The 22,588-nt window shown below is 33.5% G+C and overlaps 1 protein-coding gene across 2 annotated transcripts in view; it reads right to left on the reverse strand.

Moving 5' to 3' along the window:
* The window catches only part of POF1B (POF1B actin binding protein), a 94,019-nt gene that overhangs the window by 37,770 nt on the left and 33,661 nt on the right, over nt 1-22,588 (reverse strand). For both annotated transcript variants that reach the window (XM_032258702.1, XM_032258701.1), the window contains exons 5-7: nt 18,626-18,727; nt 13,893-14,075; nt 2,098-2,228 (exon numbers count right to left, since the gene is read on the reverse strand). In XM_032258702.1, the coding sequence (XP_032114593.1) occupies nt 2,098-2,228; nt 13,893-14,075; nt 18,626-18,727 (416 nt within the window). The remainder of the gene's footprint in view (nt 1-2,097; nt 2,229-13,892; nt 14,076-18,625; nt 18,728-22,588) is intronic.

Raw genomic sequence — 22,588 nt, forward strand, 5'->3', positions numbered from 1 at the left:
TTTTGAGATGGAGTTTCGCTCTTATTACCCAGGCTGGAGTGCAATGGCGTGATCTCGGCTCACCGCAACCTCCGCCTCCTGGGTTCAGGCAATTCTCCTGCCTCAGCCTCCTGAGTAGCTGGGATTACAGGCATGCGCCACCATGATACTATACATTTAGTATGTAAAAAAAATAAAACTGGGACATGAAACCAGGATACAAACTCCAGATCTTAAGATTATGTCCTATCTACCTCTGAATTTTACAGTGTGACACTTTGATAGAAATATTTGCAGGGCATGGTTAATGCACAGAAGTAGAGCATCTAGACTAAACTGAAGATTTGGGGAAGGCTTTGCAGAAACGTTCATAGATTATAGGTAAAGGAGTACTCAAAAATGTTTGAATCCATCTCAGGCACTTAGTAGCTGTGTGATCTTAATAACTTATTCTTTTTGGGTCTTCATCTGAAACTCTGTAAGGTTACCATGCAAATTAGATAATATAGATAACGCCTGGCACATGGTGGATGCTCAACATATAGCTGACTATTACATTAAGGGAAATATTTTAAAGTAATGAACATGTGCAAAGAGATGAAATAGTTGTTTGGGTTATGTGAAAGAGGGAGACTTTTTTGTGTGCTGGGTAATAGGAGATGGTGTTCATTAGGATAAAACTATGATGAAGACCAAGTTGAAGAGAGAAATGCATTTATAATGGCACCAGTTCAAATAGATGGCTCTGCTTTTCTCTAGCAGTGACAAGCTGCATATGCATAGCAGTAAAGAAGGCATTTGTTCATTCAATACATACCCATTGAGCGCCACAGTAAACCAGCCACCACACTATGCACCAAGGACACCAGGGTAAATAAAACAGCCTTCATGGAGCCCTCTGCATTCTAAAGGTAGTGAATGTTGGATGAAGGAGGTGGTGGTGGTGGTTAAAAAAGAGAGAGAGAGAGAGAAATAAGGCAGAGAGCTAGAGTAATCCAGAATTGGGGTTTTGCTAAGTGGGAAGGGCAGTTCGATTAGGAGGCAAAGCAGTTGAAAGTGATAGTAAGACAATGGTTATAGTCATTAATTTGAAAGCAATAAAAGTCAGGTGGGAGGTAGCTAATAAATGGAGAAAATACAAGATGTACAAGAGATTAAGAGAGTATACATTACAGACATCAAAATACTGACATGGAAAAATATATACTACATATATTGGAGTGAGAAAACATACAAGATAGTATATATGGTGTAATCCCATTTATATTAACCTATATATTATATAAAATTATATATTATTTAAAATCTAAGAAGTAAAAGAATCTAGTTAGTGAAAATTTTGAATCAGAAAAAATTCTATTGACTTTCCTTTATCTTCCAGATTATTTTGAATTTGTGGAGCTTTTCTAGATTTTGCCTGACAGATGAACACATATATGCTGTAACTATATAATAGAAGGCATCTTTTGGAGTGCAGCATATAGAATTCATTTCATGACAAAATATGCTCTCATCTACACATGAACAGTTGACAAATTTTTAATGCATATCTGTCTAAATCTATATAATTGTATATTGTGTTATATAAAATTATGTTTATATTTATATCTATTGATATATATTTAATATAATATAATAGATAATAACAATATATAAAGTTTATATATAATATATGACATATCAAATATATGTTAATCCTTGGCCTCTGTATGTTGAACACACATAAGTAGAAGACAAACGTTAGTATGCTGGCAATAGGACCGTACCGAATATCATCAGTGTAATATCTTAAAACAAGTTATAGCATGCCATGCATTTTTGATCTCCTTGCCCAAGAATTTGCTTCTGCCATGAAAGTACACTACAAAAGAAGGTACATGGAATTCTTTACCAATCCTAAAAGGGTTTGTGTTTTTTGTTTTTTGTCTGATTATTTTCATAATCTACATTAACTCTTAAAATGAGACATTTTCTCATATCTGCCCTTTTACTTATTGAAAGTATTAGAGTTTTGCTGTGAACCTAAAACCGCTGGTAAAAAGTCTATTTTTAAAATACTAGAATGTTGTAAAATGTTTGATAGCTACAACATCAAGAGAAATAATATGTTTACAGTACCTTCCTCCAATTCTCTGCAAATGTTCCAATAAGCAGTGATATAGATCCGTATTCTTACGGCTCAGATCAGCCAGCAACTCTCCAAAATATCTGGGGTCCAATTTTTCAGGACCATCATCCTGAATTATCACCTGAAGCAAACATCAATCACAGTTGTAAGCAATATTAAGTTTTTCTAAATTCACAGATATTTTTATGTGCAGCAAAACAAAGTAAGATAACCTATTAAAGTCATAACATTAATCAATCCAATTCTTTTACAGAGATACATTTTTTAATATAGGAAAAATTTAAAGAAAAATCAACATTGCAATGGCATTTTCAACTTCATTTAACTCAAATCTAAGTGTTCGAATGAATGCAAAACTTGAATAACATAAATATTCTTGAATATAGGCACTTAAATAAAACAGTCAAATAAGTAAATTAAACCACATGGCTTATTCATATATATCCTGTGGGGAGAAAAGAAAATGTGAATTATATTTTTTAATTTTTAAAATTAAAAAATTAATTTACACATAATAAAAGTACTTATTTATGGGTTTTAGTGTGGTGTTTCACTACCTACATACAATCTGTAATAATCAAATCAGGATAATTAGCATATCTAATACCTCAAACAATAATCATTTCTTCATGGTGGGAACATTTCAAATCCTCTCTTATAGATATTTGAAAATATAGAGTAAATATCTATTAGCTATAGTGTCCCTACAATGTTATGGAACACTGGAACTTATTTCTCCTATATAGCAGTAGCTTTGAATTGTTAACCAATCTCTCTCTATATCTTCTTCCCCCTCCCTTCTCAGCCCCTTGTTATCACTATTCTACTTTCCACTTTCATGACATTATATGACATTAATATATTTAGCTCCCCCATAAAGTGAGAACATGTGATATCTATCTTTCTGTGCGGGGCTTATTTCACTTTACATAATGTCCTCCAGGCTTATCCGTGTTGCCTCAATTGACAGGATTTTATTCTTTTTTTATGGCTGAATATACTCCATTATATATATTATATATAAACATACCATATTTTCTTTATCCACTTATCCATTGATGGACACTTAGGTTGATTCCATATTTTGGTTGCGGTGAATAGTGCTGCAGTCAACATAGGAGTGCAGATATATCTGCATATATCAAAATCATACTGATTTTTTAATTATACTGACTATAGAAGAATTACTTCCAGTTGGACTTGCATATTCTCAGTGAAAGTCAGCCTGATTTGTTAGTATATCTTAAAGGTAGATTAAATAAACCTACTCGATTCAATGTGTTTTGATGTATTTCTTATTTGACTTCCCCCATTTATTATTTAAAGTGAATATTTAATCAATCTCACATGGGAAAGAGTAGCATAGGGCCAACTGTAGAGAACACAGAGACTTCAGAGACATTTGCAATCCTAGACTCAAATTACTATGAACAGTGTCCTAAATAAGACACATTCTTTTGGCTTCCTGTTCTTGGGTATCAGTCCTTTCAATATATTGGGCACCATGGCTCCCAACACACTGCCTGGAGGACAATAACTTAGGTTACACTCCACACTACTATTGATATTGCATGTGAAACCAAGTACCCTAAAAACACATTTATTATTAAGCATATAGATGGTAAATTGACTTTGAATTTGACTACTGATACTTCCTTTTCAACCTGTCCCCTGATTTCAGGCCTTAAAAAAACTATACATTCTAAGGTGAATGGAAGAATTGCAAAGTAAGCAAAGATAAATTTTCATAACTACATCTGTGACAAAAAACAGTTTATAAAATATTGGTCAGTGAAAAAAAGTGAAATACAAAATAGTGTAGTATCATCACATTTTTGTTAAGTCTAGATAAATACACAATCACAATGTTAGTTGTCTTGTCCATGTACCCTTTGGAGTTGCTTTCCTGAGTAAATAATGATTATCTCCTAAACAAAATAGAGTCTCATATATGAAGGCATGAGTAGATGGGTAAATCTGTAAAGTCAATATTACCACATAGTACATTTAAATATCATACCTTTTAAAACAGAATTTAAAATAGTGCATATATACAGATGTAGATAATATTTGAAAATAGATATAGATTCATGTATCTACATCTACATATTCTATATAAAACCTTTAAATGCTTCCATAAACATAAAAATATTTTCTATTTCCTAGTATGGTCTCTCCTTCAGCCACAGCAGATTTCACTCTTTGAGACGCACACCATGTTATTCCTGCCTCTACGATTTTACTCACATTGTTTTCTGCTTAAATACCCTCTGTCCTTCTTGTTGTGTATCCAAATCTTACCCAACCTTTGAAACTCATCTCAAGATCTACCATATCCATGAAAACTAAAACTATGCCAGCCAACAAGCTAATTCAATTCAGCTCTTTGTGCTCAGTTATCTTGAATTGTTTTTATATTACACAGATATACATCTTGTTCTCTCAGCACCCTCTTCCTACCACAGAAGAGATAAACACATTTAAGAGTAAAGAATGAGTCATACTTTTTGGGTTATCTGATAATAGCTCATACAATATTGGTTAAATACTCTACAGCTGCTCACTAAATACTTGTTGAATTCAAAGAAGTCATCTACCTGATTAGACCTGCCCCCAAGTGCTAGTGATTCTGGAAAGAATTTTTTTTACAGGTTTCTATCTTAAAGCTGCCAGCAACAACAACAACAACAACGACAACAAAAATGGTTAAGAAAGTTAGTTAGCAAGAGTATAGGCAGCCCTTCCTTAGGAATATCATGGTGAACCCTCGTACTTTCTTCCTTACTACGAAGAGTCAGTATCATAACACAGCCTAAATGGAGCAACTAAACTGAACTCCTTGTAGAGTTGGAGGCTGGTATTTGAGTTCTACATAGACTGTTGGATCATGTCCATCAGATTCTCTGTGATTGACTCTTCCCAGGAAATGAAGGTTAAAAGCAAGCAAGTCGTTATTCAGAATTATTTCTCATTTAAAGGGTCAATATGTTTAGGAAAATCATAAGATAAGGACAAAACCTGCCCTTTTAGAATCAGTAACACAGTTGAGTTCAAATATTGAAGGGGAGAGGACTGAGGGGAGTAAAATTCTCATATATTTTTAAGTCTCTGACAGGAGTATTAATCAAGACCAAGGTGAAATTTCCTAACCATAAACTGGGTTGTGCCAGTTAGCAATAATTTCCATTACTAAATCACAGCTCTTTGGAGCTTCTTAATTTTAATGTAACTATTTGTTTTTGTCTTTTGACATAGCTTTTAGAGTTGGCTCAAAGCCACCTTTTTGTTGCCTTGAGAATGCCAAAATAGAAGCCCTCCCAAGGGTACATGAGTACCTTGGGCCAGAATAATGGTAGCAGTAATGGATAGAAGTTTTCTCTCTGTTACAATACTGACTTGATAAGCTACGTGAAACATAGCTGTACCCCATATATACTCATCTGCCTGATGAATGAGAGCTATCTCAAATGTTAATCTTGGATAATTACTTTAGTTGTTCACCTATAATCAAGGAAGGAATACAGGCTGTGCTAAAGAATGTAAACATATATGGATATATAAAACATGACTTTTTTATTACAAAAATTGTTAGATTCTTGAACATGCATCAATGAAGTACATTTAATCAGATCACTATTTGACTATAATAATTGCCAACCAGTCAAACTCCTTGTCTCTAGTTATAGATGAGAAGCCCACGATGATAATTGCTCCAGCAAACTCAAGGCAAAGCAACAATGCTTAAGTGTACACCCAAGGCAAATAAATGAATGGCCATTTTTCAGAAAATCTAAAGAAAGGAAATAATTTCAAAAGGAAGTAATTTCTAAAGAGAAATTATGGTCCTCACCTCACTACTGCCTTGGAAGTTCTTGACCTGGTTCAAATTTGGGGTGTTGTTTCATATTTGTGGCCTATGAAACTCTAGGAGTAGTAGGTGGACTTTTCTTGCTAGCCTTCACATTTTATAAACTTTCATATTCAAAGGAGACCCACTTGACCATCATAGTTACATAGTTCAGTGTTAGTGATTATAAGACACAATCAATAGTTGCTGGTTTCGGCTGAGCTATCTACATTCTCTTGCCTGGTTTCCTTTCAGCTTAAGAGCAAACATTTGAGAGAATGCTTCTCAGGGGTAGGGATAGTTTGTAGTCAAGAAACAAATGACAATCCAGTAGAACAGTCCTGGCTTAATTAAATTAATTCCCACTAGGTAACTGACTTAAATGTGTGCATGTTTCACCTATTTAGAAGGGTTGTTTAGCAGATTATAAGAGCTTAAAATGCCATGTCATAAAAATCCAATTATATCCAAGTAACTAACCTCCTAAAAGGTCATGAAAACATTAAGTAAAAAGATCCAACTGGGTAGTAAGTTTTGAACTGTTGCATGGCAACGGAAAACGTCACTATTAGTAAAAGGTTATAAGGTACAGATTATACATATATGTCCAGCAAAATTCTAAGGATGTGGTGACAGTTTTGGATGTATAAGATTACTGCTTGATTTTGCTTTGGTGTGGAACATTTAACATCTGTTAGACTGATTCAAACATTGTTAATCCAGTGGACATTAATCCCTGACAAAATTAAATGTATTTCAGATACAATGTCACTTGACTAATGAAGTAAAAATAAATAATCGGTCTCTCCCTATTTTACACCAGACATGGCAATTCTAACAAGAGAAAAAAGAGAATTTTAGGTTCTGAAAATCCTATTATTTTAATATATGTAAATATTTTAATAAAGGCATGATGCTACCTAGTGCATATTAGATTTTCTTTTATGTTTTTTCTTTTTCTTTAATTTTTAATTTTTGTGGGTATATAGTACATGTATATATTTATGGGATATATGAGATACAGGCATACAATATGTAATAATCACATCAGGATAAATGGGGTATCCATCACCTCAAATATTTATCCTTTCTCTGTGTTACAAACAATTAAATAATGCTCTTTTAGTTATTTTTACATGTACAATTAAATTATCGTTGACTGTTTTGCTATCAAATACTAGATCTTATTTTTCCTAATTATTTTTTGTGTCCATTAACAATCTCTAATACTTTCCTACCTCTGCCCCACTACCCTTCTCAGCCACTGGTAGCCATCATTCGACTCTCTATCTCCATGAGTTCAAATGTTTTATATTTTAGTTTCCACAAAAAAATGAGAACATGTGATATTTGTGTTTCTGTGCCTGACGTATTTCACTTAACATAGTGTCCTCCTTTTTCAACCATGTTTTTGTAACTGACAGGACATCATTCTTTTTATGGTTGAATAGTACTTCATTGTGTATACATACCACATTTTCTTTATCCATTAGACAGTTGGATAAAGAAAATTTTTTATATTCCTTCCAAATGTTGGTTATTTCCTTTCTTTTGTGTATATACCCAGCAGTGGAATTGCTAGATCTATTTTTAGTTTTTTGAGGAATCTCCAAACTTTTCTCCATAGTGGTTGTACTAATTTACATTCCCACCAACAGTGTACTATGGTTCCCTTTTCTCCACATTCCCACCAGCATGTGTTATTGTCTATCTTTTGTATAAAATCCATTTTAATTGGGGTGAGATAATCTCTCACTGTAGTTTTGATTTGCATTTCTCTGATGATCAATGATGTTGAGCATGTTTTTACACATCCTGTTTGACATTTGTATGCCTCCTATTGAGAAATATCTACTCAGATATTTGGCCTATTTTTAAAAATTAAATTATTAGATTTTTTTCCTGTCATGTGAGCTCCTTATATATCCTGGTTATTATCCCCTTGTCAGATGGGTAGTATGCAAATATTTTCTTTCACTCTGTGGGTTGTCTCTTCACAAGTTTTAAGTTGTATAGAAGATTTTAACTTGATGTAATCCCATTTGTTCATTCTTGTTTTGGTTGTTGTGTTTCTTGGTTATTACTCAAGAAATCTTTGCCCACTCCAAAGTCCTCCAATTGATTCTGGTGCACACTAAGGTTTGAATTCCACCACCCAATGTTAGTAGAGGGCAAGGCTACCTGCAGAGAGGGAGACAGCAGCAGTGGGACTTTGAGTATGAGCAGGGTGGGAAAGATAAGAATTAGACATTGAAGACTGTGGTAGTGAGTCAATTAGAATCAATTTAAAAGGCTGTTTAACAATGGTGTGAGTGCAGCAAGACAGAGACAATCTGTACTAGACTAAATTGGTTTAGTTTGAGGACTTTCTCCAGTATGCAAATAAGTCATTCCAGGGGCAAAGAAGGTGGATGGCATTCTACATAAAGCAAATGATCAGCAAAGTGATGATGGTAAAAGAAGGGTTTCTAGCAAGAGCATTATAGAATTGACCAACAATGGAAACCAGTGTGGCTTAGAACTGAGGGCTGGAGAGTTTGGCGAAGGTGACATTAAACAGAAATGAGAGAGTAAGAGATAAAATAAGAATGTGATGACAAGAGAAACAGACATTCATAATTCCAGGTTAAACAGTTTCAAGTGAAGATATAAATTCAGGGACTGGCCAAAGGCTATGTGAACTGAAGATGTAGAAATGAAGAAATGGAGAGTGAGGAGGAACCATGAAGACAGTGTGGGAAAGGGTACTAATGTGGGTGGTGAAGTTCTTATAGTTGATTCTAGAGCAGGAGTCAGTAAGAAGTGGAGAGAAGATTGTAAGTTGGCTGATGAAACTGTTGAAGGATAGAGAGTGACCAAAATGTCAGTAGAGAGTAATAATTCAAACCAAGGGGGGTAGTATATATGGATTACAGAGTTTTAAGGAGAGTAGAGGGTTGATAAGGGATAATTTATCAATAGGAACCAGAATATTTGACTGTGTATAGAGAAAAGAATTAACAATAGATTCACAAAAACCAAACAAATGAAAAAAATTAGATAATTATTAACACCAGCAAAAAGTTGTGCTAATAAAAGTTGGTTCAGCAGTAAATGATATTTTATAGCAATAATAATATAAACACTGAATACTGATTTAGTGAAAATAAATGTAGATTTAACTATATTGGAATGATGGAAGGGATGGAAACAGTTGGATGAGAGATTAATAGAATTAAACCTTTGTGTGTCAGAATTATCAACAGATAATAGATAACACTGATAAATCAAGACATATCAGCATAAGTATATGCACAATATAAGTTTATGCATACCAAAAATATATGCATACCATTTAGCTTTATATATAACTATTTTGCTAAATGGAAGTAAATATCAAAAGACAAAGCTAAGAATTGAAAATGGTGGCCTCTGGGGATCAGCTCTGGGCAGTGAAGAGGATTGGGACAGGGAATTTTTTAGTACTATTTGGCCTTTTAAAGTATGTACATGTATTACTTTAATTAAAAAACTAATTTCTAAAACAGCAAATAAGTAACAGTTTGTTGAAAATAAAGTTGAGTTTGCCATAAAACAATAGCTCAGAAAGGTTCCATAGCAAGAAGTTGCAGAGGTTGAAGAAGACAAATAAGGTATTGTTGGGAAAAGATAAGCCCCAATTGGACACTAATTAACTTTGTGGAAGCAACAGCAGGGGATAGATGTTTACATAAACAGCACTCATTTTCAATAATGGGGTTGAAGAAGGCAATAAACATGGAGAGAAACTTGAGCCAGCTGTTAATGAGTGAGGGGATAGACAGAACTTCTGAGTTTATTGAACTAACCAGTCCTGAAATTCTACCATTGGTGAATGACATGTTAAATAAACATTATAGTGAGCTTCCCAGAGACCTGCCAGAAAAACCACCTGACACTAAGATCTGAGTTTTTTAGTCAATTCATTAAAGGCATCGCATCACAAATTGGAGTATTTTTCGTTGGCAATAGCACTATCCAGGTGATCAGGACTGTTTCCTTTACATCTTCCCATGACATCCAAAGACTTCCCCGAATTCTAAAGCCAAGTGGAAGAGAGTTGTATACACACGGTATACATTTATTTGAATATTTCTTATAAATGCCACCTATATGAGGATTTGTAAAATGAGTTTAGCTGAGCTTTTCCCTGTCACCAACAGGAGTAAAATTATCTGTTCCTTGCTAATGACAGGAAAATGATCACAGCATGTTATCCTTAATTTCTTCAGAGAAGGATATGTGACTGGTAATATTTTGAATTTGAAATCAGAAGTGTGATATTACTTGGGAGGACCATGGAAAATTTACACAAATTATTTTACAAAAATATTGTAAAGCAAGGTTTTTAAATATCTGATTTAGAAAAATGTTTCTAATGCCTTTCACTTTGGGGAAAGTATGTTAAAGGCGATCTAGTTTCATCTAAAAATAGTCTTACAATGAAGCTAATTTCTTATGTTGGTGATTTGAAACATTTGTGACCCAGAGTTGGGGGAAGAAGATCAATCATCAAACGTTTATTTCAGCATCTGCTATGTACTTGGCACTAAGCTAGGCGCTTTATATATTTTATCTCATATAGTCCTCTTGTAGGATATACTGTACATAAAAATATGATTCTTCCCCTTTTAGAGATATAGGAACTGAGGCTCAGTCCAGCTAAGTCTATTGCTGAAGGTCATACGGCTCAGCAGAATCAGGTTTTATAAATTCAGATACATAAATTGAATGCCTGTGTTCTTTCTTCTTTACCATGTTCCTTCCAAATTACAATTTAATTCTAAACACAAACTGTGAAAATGGGTCCTACTGTAGTTTTAAAAGAGCCTAACCTATGTCTGCTTATCACTCTTTAAAGATACTCTTCTACCCACATATCACTACAGGGGACATGTAAACACCAAGGAGTCTAGGTGGGAGAACTCTCTGTCTGCCCTCCTTTGTGCATTGGATCTCTGCAACCAGGTTACCCTGTCATCACTCTGAGTAGAAATGGACCCAATCCAATGAAATCTATACAAGTGAAATTACTAACTCTAAGCTTCCAATAGTCTAGTGCTTCCAAGGGCACTATTCTATTTTCAGCAGCACTTCAACATTGTCCTTATAAAATATTGAAAAATCAGGGGTGTGGGGGACTAAAGGAGAGATAGCATTAGGAGAAATACATATGTAGATAATGGGTTGATGGGTGCAGCAAACCACCATGGTACGTGTATACCTATGTAACAAACATGTACGTTCTGCACATGTACCCCAGAGCTTAAAGTATAATAATAGAAAAGAAATTATCAAAAATGGAAAAAGCAGAATTTAATAAAATTAAAGTAAAGAAAAAAGCATCCTCTAGACTTTAAAAAAACTACATAGAAATTTCAAACTACAGTATGAATAATAAAAAATAAAGTGATATATTAGTTACCTAACTCTGCCCCTTTACTGAGTAGACAATATGTAGTCTAATCAAATGTATTATTAGATGTACTAAGCTGGGAAAAGAATATTATAACATTACTGTTGCCACTAGGCAAAACTCTTAATCCTGTGATACATTTCCCATCTCTGATAATTATCCCTCCTACCATTTACATTGTAATTATTCTACTTTGTTTTACACCTAGACTACTGAAATAGCCTCTAATAATCTTCCCTTTGCCAATTTTTCTCTGTGGATTATTTCAAGTTGTAGACTTTGTAGTTTATAAAAAATTTCCAGCACATATTTTTATTTAGTATTTTATGGATGAGGATGTTGCTGAGAGATTTTGTTTTACTGAAAACACATAGCTTGAGGGGAACAGAGTTAGGACAAGATCTCAGGTCTCCATATCCTGAAACTAGTCTACTTTCTATCACCAACACCTTCCCTGTGGCAGACTCTTCTTAACCAAGTGCTTTGTTTATGCTTATGCTATTGCTCAAGGACTCTCCACATAAGTGACCCGAATTCAAGGAGGAATTATCAATGGGCTCTGTAGCCAGCCTACATATGTGTCAATCCTGGCTCTACCACATGCTAGCTGTGCAAGCCTTTGCAGATAATTTAAACTCTTTGAAACTTGGTTTCCTTATCTGAGCAGTAAGGACAACAATACCACCTTCCTAATCTGATTGTTGTTAAGAAGAAAATTGATCAATATGCTAGCCATACCTGTTAGTCTTTTCCTTCTCAGTAACCACTCATCCTCCATTGCCTACTAAAGAAAGCCCAGAGTTTTTAACTTAACACTTAAGAATCTCATGATCTGGCCTTAATGTATCATATTAACACTACACTCGAATACCTCTTATCACATGTCTTTCATGCCATACAAATAAAACCCCTAACTTTTCCTGAAACCCAAAATGTACTTTCCCAAATAAACTTTATATAACTTGTTTATGTGATTCCTTCTTCCTAGGATATTATTTCCATGCAATATCACAATACCATATATGGAAATTCTGCCCCTTTTTCAAAGCCCAGGTTAATTACTTCCTGCTCAATACAGCCTTTCTTGATTTCTCAGCCGAAATTAATTTCTTCTCTCTTCTGTACCCAAAGCATGTTGTATTTTACTCTTTTATGACAGAAAGCACTTTGCTCTGTAGTACGCTTTTATATGTGCTTGCCACTTTCCCCTATTAGAGGAAACTAAGGCAAAATAAAGTTAAAAATTAGGTTGAACTGTATAAAATTGTTGATATTATACCAGTTTCAACCTATAAAAATGACAATTTCTAGTGGTATAATCTAACAAAATGTCTCTTTTATGGTTATTACTAATTCACTTAAGGTAAATATTCAACACCTTCTGGATTGTATTCTATGAGTTATTCTAGAGGCCAGTGTTTCTATGCAGATATACAGAAGAAAGGCAATTTTAGGCTTTTTAAGAAAATTAACAAATTAAAAAAATTGTAGAGATGAAGCTCTCACTATGTTGCCCAGGCTGGTCTTGAACAACCTGGTTTCAAATGAACCTCCAGCCTTGGCCTACCAAAGCTCTGGGAATACAGATGTGAACCACCAGACCTGGCTATAGGCTTTTCTTAGATTGAAGAGACATGGATTTTAAATCTTTCATAGTTCTTTTTGACTAATGTGGCCAAAATGTATATTTCAACATTTCAGTTCTTAGAAACAATCTCATGTATATTTAATATAAAATAATCAAACTCTTATTTGGGCTGGCTCCTTCTTTATGTTTTCTTATTTTCTCTTGTCATTTAGTAAGAGTTGCCTATGAAAGCAGTCAATTGGAGATCTATAAAAGTACAAATGATAGTTGATTCTCCATTGTTCCAGTTATTATAAAAGTTAAAAGAAAATCTTTTTTCCTTTAACACTTGTATAGTAGATGTTTACAAGATTCCAAAGTCTTCATAACATAAATTAATTACCAAGGATTGTATTACAAGAGATTTCCCCTTAGCAACTAAGTTCTAGTTCTATTTTGTCAGTGCCATGCATAATAAAATCTACACATTTTGACTTGATTCTTAAGTCAAATAATATATTCTCAAAGAAGACATACAGGAAGTAAATACTAGCTGGTGAAATGTGACCATTACAACCATCTTAGACAATATCACTTCCAATTTGTTATTCATTTAAATACCACACCTCATGAAAATATATAACATTGCACAATTGTTGGATCCATTTTAGAACTGAAGATCAGCTACAAATTAGGTATTCATTAACCAGTTCATTACTAATCTTATAGATTTAATGTCTTAATGGACCTAAATTGTTTTGTCTTCTGAGAGAAGATGGAAAGATTTATTCTAAAAATACTCTGACAAAGCACAAATACCAATAGTATAACTTCTCAGTATTTTGATGAAAATTTAATGGGAGAACCTGCACAGTGGTATGGGAAGAGTTCAAGCACGTTATTTCAGTTTGTTAAGGAATCAGCTAATTGATCTTACCTGCTCATGAATCTGGCTTGATCCACTATGGCACAGTTTATTTCCAACATGTGTAGAAATTGAATTGTTTCCTGTGATGGTTTGAATTTGCTGGCTAGAATCAGGTTGTTGCCAGTGTGAAGAGTGGATGACTTGGGGTTGTTGGACAATGTGATGATGGCATTGAACCTGAGGATGGCATTCCTAAGACACATAAACATGCCAAAAATAGCCACTGAGGATAAACATTACTGATTAAGAAAAACAACTGAAACCATTTTGTTAAATATAGTTTTTTATTTCACTCTAATTCAAACCGTAGGATTTATAGTTTTAACTAGTGATATTTTTTCCATTTTTTTCATTGGGGAAATTTTGTATTAAATTGTATTTATATTTGATCAGGTTGCTGTGACCATTCAAATACTTATATAGATTGGCCAAGGCATTACATGTTCTGATTAAATTAACATTCCAGCTATACTTGACACTAAAACCATAATGAATATTAATATTAATTGATATTACTTTGATGATTCAGTAGGTACTTCAGAACCTAATTACATAAAACACTATAGTGCTGAAGATATAGATAAATTTAAAATTAAAAAATAATATAGCATAGTGATTTTCAATGTCAGGAAGCATATTAGAGTCACAGTGGATGGGGAGCAAGGTTCTTATCCTTATGAAACTTAAGTATAAATTTCTTAAAATGTTAAATAAATAAAAGCAGTGACTGAAACTTCAGATCAAGAAAACATGGATGCTACGTCTGATTTTATCACTAATTCTGATCTTGAGAAACTGAATATGCAACCACTATGAGCCTCCATTTCCCCATTTGTAAAAGTGAATATGGTACATATTCCTTTGGGGTGCTATGAGGAGTAAATCAACTAATGTCTATAAGTTGCTTACTACAAAGTAGGTGAGTAACAAACATTATTATTATGATTGCATCATAAGCATTATCATAGTCATCACCAACTTTATCATCATCTACCCTACTAATTTTGCAGATGGAAAAAAAAAACCTCTGAGATCTAGAAAAGTAAGATAATTCATGTATAATGACACAGCTAATTAATGACAAACTTGGAAGTGGAACTCATGATTTCCAGCTTAAACTTATTTTAGGCTATTAGGCTGAATTTGCACTGACATCAAGATATTCTAGAATTTGTTTTTAAACTAAATCTTTGTTATCTGCTTATTTGTCATGGCTTTCTTTTTCTGGTAAGTATAGAGCACAGAGTAGGAAAAGTTACCTGGTTATTTTATTTTGGGGGATTTCAGGCATACTTGAATTTGTTTTATTATCTTGTGATTATTCTACTTTGATAAGAGACATCTGGAAGCCCGTTTTCAAAAGAAACACACTCTATTTTGAATCATAATGCTACGTGTATGCACATACCATTAATTTTGAAAGTATAAATGCAATGCATTATACCTTCAATATCCTATTGACTATGGAAACTTGACCTATATTAATTAATACAGTAAAACACTTCAGATTTTAAATTTTTTATATGAAACAATTTTCAAGCTGTATTAAATATAAAAAAAACAAAGTGCAAAAGAATGAAATGGTATACTTTTTCTACTGTAACATTTTTTTAAAGTGACATATACATTTACAAACACATATAACTGCTTTGATATGGATAGTCCAAAAAAGTTTTAAGAGTAGCTGCTTCTGGGAAGAGAACCTGGGGACAAAAGTGTCTGGATAAGGAGGTTTATTTGTCACTGTATACCTTTTTATACTCTTCTTATGCCTTTCAATGTTTTTTATACTTAATATTTTTAATATATAATAATTACCATTTCATGTATACAAAAATATTTTGAAAGAATGAAATATATATAAACAAGCACATTTTACAAATAGAAGATGCCTTGGTAGATATAGACATAATAAAGGTTGCAGAATAAGTTCAGGATATCATTTTCTCTAGACTCTTATCAAATATGACAGACTTTGTACATATACAAGCACTAAAATCTCGACGGTTTAGGAATTTTGGGGGGTGAATGTATGTTACATTATTATTGTCTTTTATGTTACAAAATACCTTCATATACTGGAATGAGGTAAAATTACATTAACAGTCTGAGATGACTACCACTCATTTGGGAACTTGTAGGCTATTGAAATATAATCTCTCCTGAAGGAATAAAACAAAACAAAACAGAATATTCTTCAAAAAGCAAATTAAGGAACACTTGGAAAGCACACATCACTAGAGGTCAACAAAGAAAACAAAACGTATTTCTCAATAATCTTCCTTTGTTGATGTATCAATTGTCTCTTGAATAGAACACTCACATTCCCATCATCTGAGGTACCTTGCAGTCTACCTGAGCCTATGAACCGTTTATTGATACCACTGAGGTCTTAGCAGGTTTTCAGTTTTCAATTCTTACACCTGACTACTAAAGTTCTTTTTCTAAAGCAAAATATTCATATATTCATCATATTTTTAAAAAATATAATAAGCTGAATTTTAAAGTACAAAAGATCAAACATTTCTGATTTGTCATAGATTTTTTTTCCTTTTTGATAGAGTAAAAAGAATTATGATGAGTACAAATCATATGAATTTTATAGTTATCTAGCACCTGGCCCCACTTTACCACCCTTCCTCTATAAAGATCTCTTTTTTCTTGAACAGTTCTCAACTCCTAAGAGCTCGTCCTATTTGATTTGGTCACATGTGACAGTAAATAGGTTCATCCAGACTCTGGCTTTACCCAAATTGTCCTAGTTTATCTCCATCACTGAGGAAACTACTAGAACAAAGCAATTGTAGTTTGCTCTATCTGCATGGTTCCTTTTACATTGGGCAGATTTCACGGAGGTTCCCAAACTCCCAAACTGTTTAAGTAATTAAGAAGAAAAGTGGGCATAAACAAGTAAATATTCAAATTAACAGTAAATAGCAGCAGTATTCTCTTAAAGGAGCTATTCTTTAGTTGTTCCAGCTGCATAGCAACAACTTACAAGATATTCAATGTTTTACTCTACAATCCATGAATTAGAAACACTGTTTGTTCTCCTTAAAACAAGAAGCTAGAAGCAGCATGAAATGATTTGCCTCTAAAATTCCTTACTATTTAAAATGTGTCAAACTTATTTTTTGTAGCCCAATTGGATAAAAGACAGATGTTATAATTTGGTTTGTTATAAAGGAAAATGCCCCTTGAAGAATAGGCACATTTCATGAATTTTTTTCTACTTGGTATCATAATGTCCAGGAATATTATGCTGCTCCTTTGTAAGATATGTGTTCAATACATACCATAGCAAACCCTTCAGATTATATCCAGCTTTCCAAGCAAACCAAAATATTAAAGATTTGCATGTTTATGACTTTGAAAGTTTGTTTTATTTTAACTGGACACAAATAAGTAATAATGTGTTAGTTCCTATGAATGCGGTAACAAACATCCACAGGTGCTCATAAAAATAAAATGCGTTCTCATGTCAAAAAGTTCAAAAAGGAAAAGCTAGAATTTTTAGTCAGTTTGATTTGCATATGAGAAAAATGATTTTGTTATCACAACTGATTTGATAGTGTTTAACTGCCTATGATGGGCCGAATTGTATCCTCCCACACCCAAGATATGGTGAAGTCCTAGCCCAGTAACTCAGAATGTGATCTTATTTAGAGACAAGAGTCTTTATAGAGATAATCAAGTCATTAGGATGGCCCTAATACTATATGTCTGGTGTCTTCATAAAAATGCAAATTTGGACACAGAAACAAACATGCAAAGAGGAAAGATGATGTGAAGACACACAGGAAAGCTTCCATATGAAGTCGAAGTATTGGAGTGATGCATCTACAAGCCAAGGAATGTCTGAGGCTACCAAAAGCAAGGCGACAGGAATGGAAGAGTTCCTTCTCTAGCAGCTTCAGAGAGAAGATGGCCCTGCCAACACAGTGATTTCAGACTTCTGGCCTCCAGAACTCTGAGACAATATATTTCTGTTGTTTGAAACCATGCAGTTTGTGGTACTTTGTTGCAGCAGCCCTAACTAACTAATATACTGCTCTAGTTCAAGAATGTCCAACAGACACATCCTGGACATTGGGCTGCACATGCTTGTACACACTGAGAAGAGCAATATGAACCCTCTGTTGGTCATAGTAACAACTCCACATGAAGGACTTAGTGCTATAGACGCCATGGAATTACTGTGACCTTGCTGTAGTTTTATAATTGGTCTGTCGATTTGAGCTTAAAAGAATTTTTAAAATGCACTTGAAGCTTTAGTTTTCTAGATATTTTACAGTATGTGGTATTTCACATATCTGTTTATATGTATTGTTCATTTAAAAGAATTAGGACAAATTTTAAGGTTTTAAATTATGATTTTTGTTGCACCAGTTTAAAAGAAAACATACAAGGCACTGGGATATCTATATTAAGTTCAGATTCTGCCATTAATTTTCTATGTGACTTCACATATCTGTCATTAATTTTCTATGTGACTTCACATATCACATATCTTCCTGACTTCAATTCTCTTTCAGTAAAATGGGGACAATAATACTTCACATGAAAAATGAATATGAAACTATTAAGGATAGTATAAAGGGCTGTAGATATCATAGCATATTATAAGTCATGGTGGTCTTGCCTGTCACTTCACAGTTGAATGTCCCTTGATCTCTATTAAAATATTCACAATTCGAAATTATACACCATAACGCAGTTTAAAAAAAAATATTACTTATTACCTGATCAGTATTCAGCTTCTCCACTTTTCTTATTGTTTTTTCATAAATAACGTTGTTTCCTGGGAAAAAATGGCCTCCTCTTAAGAATTGAGACAGTGGTTCCTAAAATGACAGTAAATTATATGTTTTGTTTTGAAAGGTATCTTTTCAGAGTAACCTTAAATTAGGCAAATATCCAGTGTCTAATAGGCTCCAAGGGTAGTAGCCAACCTTAAGAAGAGAGTGGAATGACATCTCAACAATGTTGATAGATGCAAGGAAATAATAATAGTTTCCTCTATCAAAAAGAACAATCTGGATTTCTCTTATTACATTTTACTAGGCCTAATAAAGTCTTTTGTGGAGATTGGTGGGGAGTGGGAAAGATAATTTTCTTTCTGTTCCTAAGGCAAGATATAATGAGTCTCCTGTAAGGTAAGCAAGCATGAGGTCAATCTCATTTAAATTGGGTTCACTGAAAGATTTCTTTTTATGCAAAAATATTATTGGAGAAATGCAAAATAAACATATTTCAGCATGACTAAGCCATAAAGTAGGTAGAACTATATTAAAGAGTTTTTTCCTGCAACTCAATTTGGTTGTCCTTGAAATGTATAATTCTTAATTGTGATTATAATCAAGGCTAAGACTCTCAGAATAACATATGTTTTGAATATTAAGAGGAGAGTAGAGGCTTTAAGAGCCACTTTATCTCCATATATTCAACTAAATTGCTGTAAGATTAGCTGAGTGCCTAGAAGATGTCAGCCGATGAAATATAGGCTGGTGACATGTCCAAAATCTGAAACTTGGGAAGAGCTCATAAGAATCAGACCAGGAGTCTAAAATAAATGTCATGTGTGCCATGTTCTTTTCCCTTCCTTTGGTTTTCATTTGAAGTCTACTTGTGTAGGGAGTGCTGGGGTTGTTTTGTTTGTTGTTTTTCTACAAAACGAAACTTGCATTAATTTATTTTGTGATATAGGGGAATAGTATAGAAGACTATATAGGCAAGACTGTTACTAGTTAATGTATTAAAGAATATTTCAAAATCAACAAAATGTACTAGGATTTTTGTAGTCTGAAATTGTAAATAGTCATAGAGCAACTGGACTAAAACACTCATTGTTGAAAAGGCAAGATGCTCTTGAATCAAAAGTTATATACATATTGAATTCAAGTTTGAGCAAAAGGGGTTTTAACCAAATGTTCCTTGAGTATTTTCGTAAAACAAATATATAAGTGACAAAATCTGACTAGGTGATGAAGTATTAAATCTAAAACTGTATATATTTAGAAAGATTTCCCCAGAAGCTATTTTTTATTTGTTTGTTTTTGTAAAAGAGCCTCTTTGTTAGTTACGTGCAATCATGGAACACATGCTTAAGTGCTTGCTATGCACAGTGTACTTTGCTACATGCTATCAGGCATAAAAATATGAGCCAGACTTGTATTATTACCAGGAGCATTTAATATTGATCAAGATTCATCAATCTATGGCAGACAGTCTGTTTTTATTGTGTCCTCAAGCTAAAAATTGTAGTTAGATTTTAATGGACTATAAATGAACAACAAAGGCCAAAACCCTATGTGGCCAGCAAAACCAAAAATATTTATTAGTTGTTTCTTTACAGAAAAATTATGCCAATCCCTGATCTAGATCATATATGAACACAAACATATATACAAGATAGAAAGTGACAAGTGCCCTTACATGTACAGAGAAAGAACATATGGGATGGAGTTCAGAGGAACAAAACTGAGTTCTATCTGGCAGTGTTCCGGTAAGGTACCTGGATTAGGTGGCATTTGAAAGGAGATTAAGGTGGTCTTTGGATATGAGAAAATGGAAGAAAATGGTATTCCAAGCGAAGGAAACAAAACCATTAAAGTCACCAAGTTTGGAAAAGTGTAAGTAATATGTGTGGGACATACTTAGTAGATAGAGCTTGGTTCTTCAAGCAATGAGAAGTCTTTACGTGCTTTTAAACAGGGGTATGAGATGAAGTTTACTTCAGGAAGATCAATTAAAGGAAGAATACAGATGAGGATAGTGGTAAGATTATCCCAATAATACAAGACAGTACTGTTCAAAACTGACTCTGAGATCTTGAACCTGAGGAGTCTACTATGTGCTACCAAAAATGAAAATGCTGAGACACATTTTAAGTGCTCCTAATAAAAATCTAGGTCTGATTATGTTTTTATTCCCCAGAATATTTAGCAAAGTACATAGTGCATAGTAATTCCTTTAACATGTGTCAAATGATTGCAAATAACTCCCAAAAAGACGCTTTTACAAAAAAACATCTGGGTAGACACTCAGATATAGCTGTTCAGCACACAAGTGAAAACAGAGGTCTGGAACTAAGTGGGGAGTGCAAGGCTGCAGATCTATTATATATATATCAATACCACCTGCTCACTAGTGCTAGATAAAACCAGGCAATTGCTGAATAAGCAAATGAAGATCAAAGACAGAACTAGACATGTCTCAAGAGGTCTTAGAAGGGAAAATACTGTAAATTAAGAAAAGAGAAATTTTCAAGAAGCAGTAGGAAGTCAGAGGTAGAAATGTTTCACAGTGGTAAACAGATGAGAATTATAAAGTGGATTGAATTTGGATTACTGCAAATCCATTGGGTTTGACTACTAAAATCAGTGAAAGAAAGTATAATGGGAAAAAATTATGGAATCATAAAACCAGTATTTCAGTTCTTCTTCCTTCACCTATGTGCTGTGGAAAATTATGTAGGCTATTAACCTTATTGGAGGCTGAGTTTTCTTAGCATAGGGAGAGTAATGCAGAATATTAAGTAAAATCACGTGTTTTAAAGTACCCTTAATCTATAATTTTAATGCACAAATGATATTCACTTTTAATAATATAGTAATATAATATTTAAAATCCATACCGTATTTTAAATAATTTTGATAATTTCCTTATAACTTTTCTAAAATACCAAGTATAAAAATATACACAAGTAGGCTTACTAAGGGCAGGTACTTTGACTATCTAGAGTACCACATAGTGAATGAACAGAAGATTGAGGGAGAAGGAATAATAAGAATCTTTATCTTAGGAATGTAATCATCCTCTAAGAGAGGGAAAACAAATTCAGCAAAAGCATGAATTTTTTTTCTGTGAAATAAAGCTCACTAAAAATGATGAATAGTCATTTTTAAAAAATAAAATGGTCTAGGCACTAACAGTGCTGATTCTCTCTTGAATGTATTTTGGTTACATTATGTGAAATGACTTACTGAAAAAAGAAAAATCCCTCCAAATTTAGGGGACTAGTATCTTCCCCAAATCTGTAAGAGAGTGAATAAAAAATGAATATAAATAATTCTATGAAAATAAATCAACAAAGTAAATTTAATAGGAACTTTTAGATTTCTCAACAAATGAGCTGCTAGACAGTTCTTGATTTTGGCACCTTCTTTTTCTCAACCTGTTCATTTGAATTGGTGCCAGATCCACCCTAGAAATTAATAGGTGTTTTCAAAGTGGTGGATCTTATAATTTTAATTGTACCAGTTAGAACCTCTGGCAGTAATTCTCACGTCTAACAAAGTATATAATCCCCAACATCTACTTTACTCTTCCCAGGCCCCAAAATCTTGGTGGAGAAATTTTTGTTTTAAAAGTAGACTTGCTGATTTGGCTCATTACAATTTGAAGATATTCAACTTCAAGTAGACCCTTCGACCTTTTTGGTTATATTTGTAGTCATCAAATTCTTCATAATGTTGCTTACAAATATTTTCATTTTCCTCAACTCCTGTGCTTATACTCTCTCACACTCCCCCTATTTACAGAGAAAACCAAAATAATCTATCCAATGATATATCTCTATTTTCCTTCACATGTCAAAAATCTCCCTTTTCTGCTCCCTCCATCTACTTAAGGAAAAAAAAATGCATTCTCTCTCTCTCCTTTCCTGAAGTCATTTCTTGGTCTGTACCTAGATTCCCATTCCT

The sequence above is a fragment of the Sapajus apella genome, unplaced genomic scaffold (genome assembly GCF_009761245.1).
Source record: "Sapajus apella isolate SASKATOON/1434 unplaced genomic scaffold, GSC_monkey_1.0 scaffold104, whole genome shotgun sequence".
Classification (NCBI taxonomy): domain Eukaryota; kingdom Metazoa; phylum Chordata; class Mammalia; order Primates; family Cebidae; genus Sapajus; species Sapajus apella.